The following is a 6,987-nucleotide window of genomic DNA, read 5'->3' on the forward strand; positions in this document are numbered from 1 at the left end:
AAACAACCTTTTTAATTATTTATAAATTGTCTAATTTGTTTTTGTGTTTTTTTACAATATTTTATTGTTTTGAAAAATGTGGAACAATCCAATTGAAACAAACCAAATAAAGTGTTTTAGGGTTTTTAAATCTATCTCATTTTATAAATTATTTTATATATTAATTACTTTATATTAGACTTTGTAAATTAGCAATAAACTATTTATGTTTATTTAGTTTTAAAAGACTTAATTTAAAATAAATAAAATTATTTATAATAATTTCTTTTTATTATGTTCAATATAATTAAAATATAATAAAATGATACCTTTAATTAACTTTATTGATACTATTTCCAAAAAATTAAACTATAATAAATTATATGTTGTTATATAATTATTATAAACAATAATTGCCTGGTCATTTTTTAATGTAATAATTACTTGGACGAGATTAAAGGAAATAATCAATACATTTCAAACAGAAAGTGGAAATTATATTTAAAAAAACTATAACGAATAGTTTATTTATCATAATGTATAATAATTAAAAAGTTGTAAAAGTGTATTTTTGGATTTCAATTATCTCAAATACTTTATTTTTCAAAAAACAATACAAGTTACTCAAAACAAGAAGGTTTCAGACGAGAGAGATGGGTATAACCAACAATTGCAAGCAGGGAAGACAAAGACTGCTGCTTTGACTTCGGCCAAGAATGCAAGTGATAAGAAGATTTTTGCTTTGAACTCGGAGAAAGACGAATTAGAAGATAAGAACAGAAAAACTTGATTCTTCCAATAAAGATGCTCAGAGAAAAATTGCTGAGTTGACAAAGAGAATTGAAGACGGACTTAATGACTCTGATATGTTGAAAGCACAGAAGGCCGACTACGAAGCTCAAATCCAAGTATTGAAGGATGACATGGAGAAGACTGAAAACGACATGGCTGGTGCTATATCGAATATGAACCAAAAAGACGTTGAAATTAATAACTTGAATGAATAACTTGCCTAAACTGCTGATAACAAAGACAAGCTTGAGGCTGATGCCGAGGACACGAGTAGAAAGAAAAATGCTCAAGAGAAGCGGCCGGCTCAATTGAAGGCTGACAATGACAATTTGACTAAAGCCAAATCTATTGTCGATGCCAAATTAGAAGACGCTGAAAGAGAAAAAGCTGCTCTTAACGAAGAAGTTGAAGCCGCAAATGAGAAGTTGAGAATCACTAAGAACGACTTGGGAAGAACCAAAGCCGAACTTGACCAACTCCAACAGAACTTTGACTATTTCAAGAAGAATGCCGACACCGATGCTGCTGATAAGAAGAAACTCAATAAAACTGTTAATGAGAGCAATAAGAAGATTGAGGAACTGAGTGCCAAAGTCGACAAATTTACTCACAAGAACAAGAAGTTGCTGAAGCCAATGAAGAGTTTAAAACAGTCAAGAAAGACAAATTTGCAAAATAAAAGGAGGCAAAGAAATTGAAAGCGGAAAACGACGAAATTAAAGAGAACAAGAAGAACTTGGCGAATGACAAAGACCAACTTTCTTCTGAAAAGAAGAAGCTTCAAGACGAATATGACCAACTCATTAACTTGGTGTTTGGACACGAAGATGAGACCAACAATTTGAACGGTTCGATCAAAAAGTTACAAAGAGACTTAGAAGCAAACAACACTGAGTTGACTGAATTGAGAGACAGAACAACCAAAGACAAGAAGAAATATAGCCGATTTGGAACAACAAGTACAAGACCTTGAAGATAGACCAGTTGGGACTTCAAATATCGACCAAACTGAAGTCATCAAGAGAGACAACCAAATTGCTGATTTGGAAAAGGCAGTTATTGCGTTGAAAGATCAGAACACTCGACTTAATGCTGCTAAGAAGGATATGAAGAAGCAATCTGTTGAAGACGCTTCGAAGATTGAGAATTATGAATCACAGATTAAGGCACTTGAAGCACAAAAGAAAATGGCTTTGGACGACAAAGCGGAGGCCGAGAAGACTGCTGCGGACCAATCTGATAGAAGAAAGAAGACCAAGTTAAAGCACTCAATGCACAAGTCTCGTCACTTAAAGTTTAAGTCAGTGCACCGGTTTCAGTTGCTCAAGAAGAAGAGAAGAACATGTTGAATGCAAGAATTGCTGAAATTAAAGCCCAACTTGATGAAGAAAGACAGAAGGCTGATAGTGCAGATGCTGCAAGAAAGGCTGCTGAGAGCAAATTACAGGAAGTCCAGTTCAACTTGGATGAAGCAAATAACACTAAAAAATGACTAAAAAGGCGAATGACTTGACTGTCCAAGTTGATCAACTCACTGATGAGAAGAAGAAGAATGAGAAGGATTTGGAGGAAATGGACAAGATGATAAACGACTTGAATGCTGAAGTAGACAAGGCACAGAAGCAATTTGACACTGCAAATGATGAAAAAGATGGCAATGAAGCGATGAAACAGAAATACCAAGACGAACTGATGAGTGTTAGAACTGAACTTGATCAAGAAAAGAAAGACCACACTAAGACCCAATTGATTAAATGAAAGTACGAGAAGGCTATCGCTGAAATCACAGTCAGAGCTGAAACCCTTGAGAAGAACATCCAGATGGCTGAACAAGGTCAAGACTGTGAGAAATTATAAAACCGCTTCTGAAGAATAGATGGGAACAAATACTGAACTCGACGAAAAACAAGACAAATGTGACAAACTTGAAGACAAATTGTCCGAGATGAAGACTGAATTGAGGCAACATTTAAAAACAGTCGAAAAACTCTTATGAGAAAAAATTAACTGAATTGAATGAACAACTTGATCTTGAAAGAACCACTGCTCAACAGGCTAAAGCATAGAAGAAGAAATATGCAGACAAACTCAGAGAATCGAAACAGAAAAGAAAGAAGCACAAAACGAGGCTGGTTTAGAAACAAGCTAAACAGTATGACAGAAAGGTCGAAGAAGCTGAGAGATAGCTTGCAGAATTTGAACAAAAAGAATCTTCATTCAACACTCAAATTGGTAAGACACAACCCGATTTGAAGAAGACACAACAATCGGTCAGAGACGGTCAATTGAGAATTGCCGAGTTGGAAGACAGGTCAGAAAGGCTGGTGAATATCTGAACAACAAACAACTTGAAGTCAATCGGGTGAGTACAAATACTATTGATGACTAAGAACAATTTGATTCAAATAAAACAAGAAAAGACAAAGATAAATAATTATTATTGTTATAGTTTTTTTAAATTAAAATCTGGTTTAAATACAAGAGTCTAGTTATCAAAAAATATAATATTTTTATTATTTTTTATAGTTTATTTCGACTAGATGCCTAGAGCCTATGAAAGATGGACTCTAATTTAGAGTCTTACTTAGAGTCTATGGGTAGACTCTAATAATTCCACAAGAAATGCTTTTTGCAACCAATTTTTATTTAGTGATGGATTTTTCCAATGACAAAAAACATTGGTGATGTTCTATTTGTGATAAAAAACCAGGGTTTTTATCACAAATTGATACAAATTGATAAAACCATTTTTACTTTATTTGTAGAACTTAAAAATACATTTAAAAGTAGCGAGAAGAGGAAGCGAGAAGAGGAAGCGAGAAGAGGAAGCGAGAAGAGGAAGCGAGAAGAGGAAGCGAGAAGAGGAAGCGAGAAGAGGAAGCGAGAAGAGGAAGCGAGAAGAGGAAGCGAGAAGAGGAAGCGAGAAGAGGAAGCGAGAAGAGGAAGCGAGAAGAGGAAGCGGAAAATGCTAAATTATAAATCATTTAAATTTGTTTTCTGTTTACAAAGCATGTTTTTGAATAACCCTCAAAAAGTTTTTTGGTTGTATTATTTATTTCAATTCGAAATTGAACTAACAAGTAATACCCCCTCTTTGATGTTTTTCTATCTTGTCATGTATTTTCTAATTATAAATTGGTGTTATTGTTATTATGTTTGACGTTTTAATATTAAATAGTGCCGTCTTTTGATAATATTTTGATAATTTATTAATAATTATATACTGGTTCTGTTTTTTGGATCTTATTATTGTTTTTGTCTCATAGTTTCTATTGGTAGTATTATAATAGTTATAATATAGTTATTCATTTAAATAAACATTGTTTTTATATAGTTATTTTATAATAATTTTATAGTTGTTCAATTGTCTATAGGAATTGTATGGTAATGTTTGTCTGAGTTTCGTTCTTAATTTGCTTTCAAATATCATTTTACATCAATTTCCCTATTTGTTCTTTATTTTCTTATTGTTTTTTTAATAATTTTTTAAGTCGGCAATTAATTCAATATTTGATTGACTGTTTGTTGATATTGCATCAGAGGCGATTTATGTTTCATGGTATCTTGTTTGTTTTTTGTGTGTTTTATTGTTTGTTTTTTAAAATATTGGTAAAAATTGGAAATACGTACTAATCGTTTATCACATTTGCAAGTGTAAAAAGCTATTTTGATCATCAACTGCCGTTTATTTTCGTGTTTTTCTATTTGATTTTGGTTTTTAGAAGTTTCGATAGTTCCTTGTTATTGAAATACAGAAGTAACGAAACTGGGCGCTCCTTTGGTTTTTGTCTTATAAGGACCTGTTTTAACCTGAAAAATCCCAAAAAGTATAATTCAGAGAAAATTTGGCATGGTTTTCTTTGAAAAATGATATTATATTGGCCTGAAATAAGAGTTTTCCACCCTAAAAAAAATCAGTGAATAACTTTTTTACCAGTTAGCTTTGTGTTTTCAAGTTCAAATAAGAAAAAATTGAATTAAAAAATAGTAAAATAACGGGAAAAAAACAAATATTTTACTTGAAAACAATTTTGTTATTCGGCATTTTGTTATAAAATAATGGTAAACGCCTGATCGTGACTGGGGATGTGTTACCATGGGTCTCATGTGAACATTAGTGACAATGTTAAGTTACACAAAAATTTGTTCAAAAATTGGGTGAATTTCACAAGTGTCGTGCTGCTAACCAATACAATCAAAATCCCATGTAATTGTTTTGAAAATTGTTTCAGTCTAAAAACAATAAAACTTCCCAAAAGTGTCACAAAATTGTCCGAATTTAGTTTCTATGGATGTGTATCGTTGACATCTATATTGTGTAACACAAATGTCATTCTTGGAAGAAAGTGTTTTAGTATGTGTGATAATCTTGTTAGTATCCCACAGACAAAATACATTTGCAATTCGGTCTTTGAAAGATGTTCTTCATTGTCAAAAATTATACTTTTTGATGGACTTGCAAATATTCCACATTGCGCGTTCTTTAGGTGTTATAAATTGAGTGAAATAAGTGTACCAAACTCAGTTACACACATTAGCAAATTTGCATTCAAAAATTGCATTTCATTGACATCATTTAACTCTGAAAGTGTGTTACTTGTAGAAGATGGGTGCTTTATGAACTGCGCAAAACTAAACACTGTTTGCTTCAATCAGAAAAAAGTCCAAATTAAATTTGACGTGTTTTCTGGTTGTACTTCCCTTCAAGAAATACGAATTGGTAATGCACCTATCACGTGCTGTGAATTTGAAGTAAGTTTTACAACAAGTAAATACTTCTACGAGAAAATTGGTGTTGTGTGTAATAATGTTGTTTTAACACGACGAGACGTCCACGCATTTGTGCCATCAATACTTAACGAAAAGTGTATACAACGTGTGGATGAAGGCTGTTTCTTCAATAACAGAAGTTCTACAAAATTAGTTTTTCCTTCTCACATCAAGTCTGTTGGATATTACAGTTGCTTTAGTTGTGCCAATTTAAAAGAAGTTGTTCTTCCTGAAGGAATCACAGAAATCCCAGCACATATGTTTGACTTGTGCACATCACTAAGTTCTATTGCCATACCAACCACTGTAACTAAGATTGGCACCAACTGCTTTTTCTCTTGTGACTTACTTCGTGATAACTCGATGATACCAAAAGAAGCTTTTAATATCGGAATTGCCAAAAATTTAGACTCTGACGATTTAGAGTCCGATTTTGAGAGCGATTCAAACTCAAATTACTCAAATTAAATTAACAATTCAACTTTAAAAAGATAATGCAAAATTAATTGATATAACAATGTTTCATATAATGGTTTTGTTGTGAAAAATAAACAAAATAAACATAAATAACCAACTTTTTTATCGAATTTGTAATTTACAATCTTGTTTTGTGGTTTGTTACTAAACAATTTGAGTCGTTTGTTTTTAGCAATCAATAAAAAATCATATATATATATATCAGTTGTATTTTAAAAAATAAATACAATCGATGTTATACAAAATCCTATACAATGTTATGTATATCAATACAAATATTTAATAAGATTTATTACTTTTGTTTCTCAAATATATCAAGAAAAACCGATTGTCAATAAAAAATAATAACATGGAAATAAAAGTAATAAAAATAACAAAATAAATTCACCATAACATCGAGTCAATCACACTTCTAAAAAACTCAACCCTTTCATATAAAGACCACCTTATCGCATTTTCATCAATAATTTTGTGAGTAAAAAAGAAGTACTTTATTTCATCGTCTGTTATGAGTTCTTCGACTCCAATTATCCCGTTTTGGCCAACAACTTTGAACAGTTTAAGGTCGATTGAAGACCACCCAGTTGTCTTCTGGGTTTCAAAATATTTTGCTATTCCCGTGTTAATCTCGTTTCTTTTGATTTTGCTATAAACCATACCCATTTTGTCTGAGAGGAAAAAGACGCGTTTTTCTTCGTTTTGTAGTGACGTGTCGTTTTTTTCATTTTTTGATATTTCGATGTTTTCGTTTGTTTTTGTCATTGTTTTTTGAATTTGATTTTTGTGTGTGTTGACTGTTGACTTGTTTATTTTTGAGATCTGCAGATCTCTTGAAGTTTTTGTGATGTCGTTGTCATCGATTTCAGTTTCTGAAAAGTCTTCATTATGGTGTGAAATTAGAGAGGTGCAAACTATCGTAGAACTTTTTCGAAAGATATTTTTTTCCCTGTTTTTCGCATTGTCTGTCTT

The 6,987-nt window shown here is 31.9% G+C and overlaps 3 protein-coding genes across 3 annotated transcripts; all 3 read left to right on the plus strand.

The window, feature by feature from the left end:
- Window positions 1-755: 755 nt before the first annotated feature.
- EIN_139430 (hypothetical protein) lies at window positions 756-2,529 on the plus strand (the record flags this gene model as incomplete). Its single annotated transcript, XM_004183424.1, has 6 exons — window positions 756-930; window positions 1,012-1,413; window positions 1,473-1,584; window positions 1,706-2,055; window positions 2,103-2,221; window positions 2,272-2,529. Coding segments are annotated over 6 exons (1,416 nt in total), but the record flags the coding sequence as incomplete, so codon positions are not given.
- Window positions 2,530-3,436: 907 nt separating this feature from the next.
- On the plus strand, window positions 3,437-3,984 carry EIN_139440 (hypothetical protein; the record flags this gene model as incomplete). Its single annotated transcript, XM_004183425.1, has 2 exons — window positions 3,437-3,911; window positions 3,950-3,984. 2 exons carry the CDS (start codon window positions 3,437-3,439, stop codon window positions 3,982-3,984), a joined length of 510 nt encoding a protein of 169 aa, XP_004183473.1.
- Window positions 3,985-4,857: 873 nt separating this feature from the next.
- On the plus strand, window positions 4,858-6,009 carry EIN_139450 (hypothetical protein; the record flags this gene model as incomplete). Its single annotated transcript, XM_004183426.1, has 1 exon — window positions 4,858-6,009. The coding sequence occupies one exon, from the start codon at window positions 4,858-4,860 to the stop codon at window positions 6,007-6,009; it is 1,152 nt and encodes a 383-aa protein (XP_004183474.1).
- Between the last annotated feature and the right edge of the window lie 978 nt (window positions 6,010-6,987).

Source organism: Entamoeba invadens (assembly GCF_000330505.1).
Source record: "Entamoeba invadens IP1 unplaced genomic scaffold scaff_1105074724366, whole genome shotgun sequence".
In the NCBI taxonomy this organism is placed as follows: Eukaryota; Evosea; order Mastigamoebida; family Endamoebidae; genus Entamoeba; species Entamoeba invadens.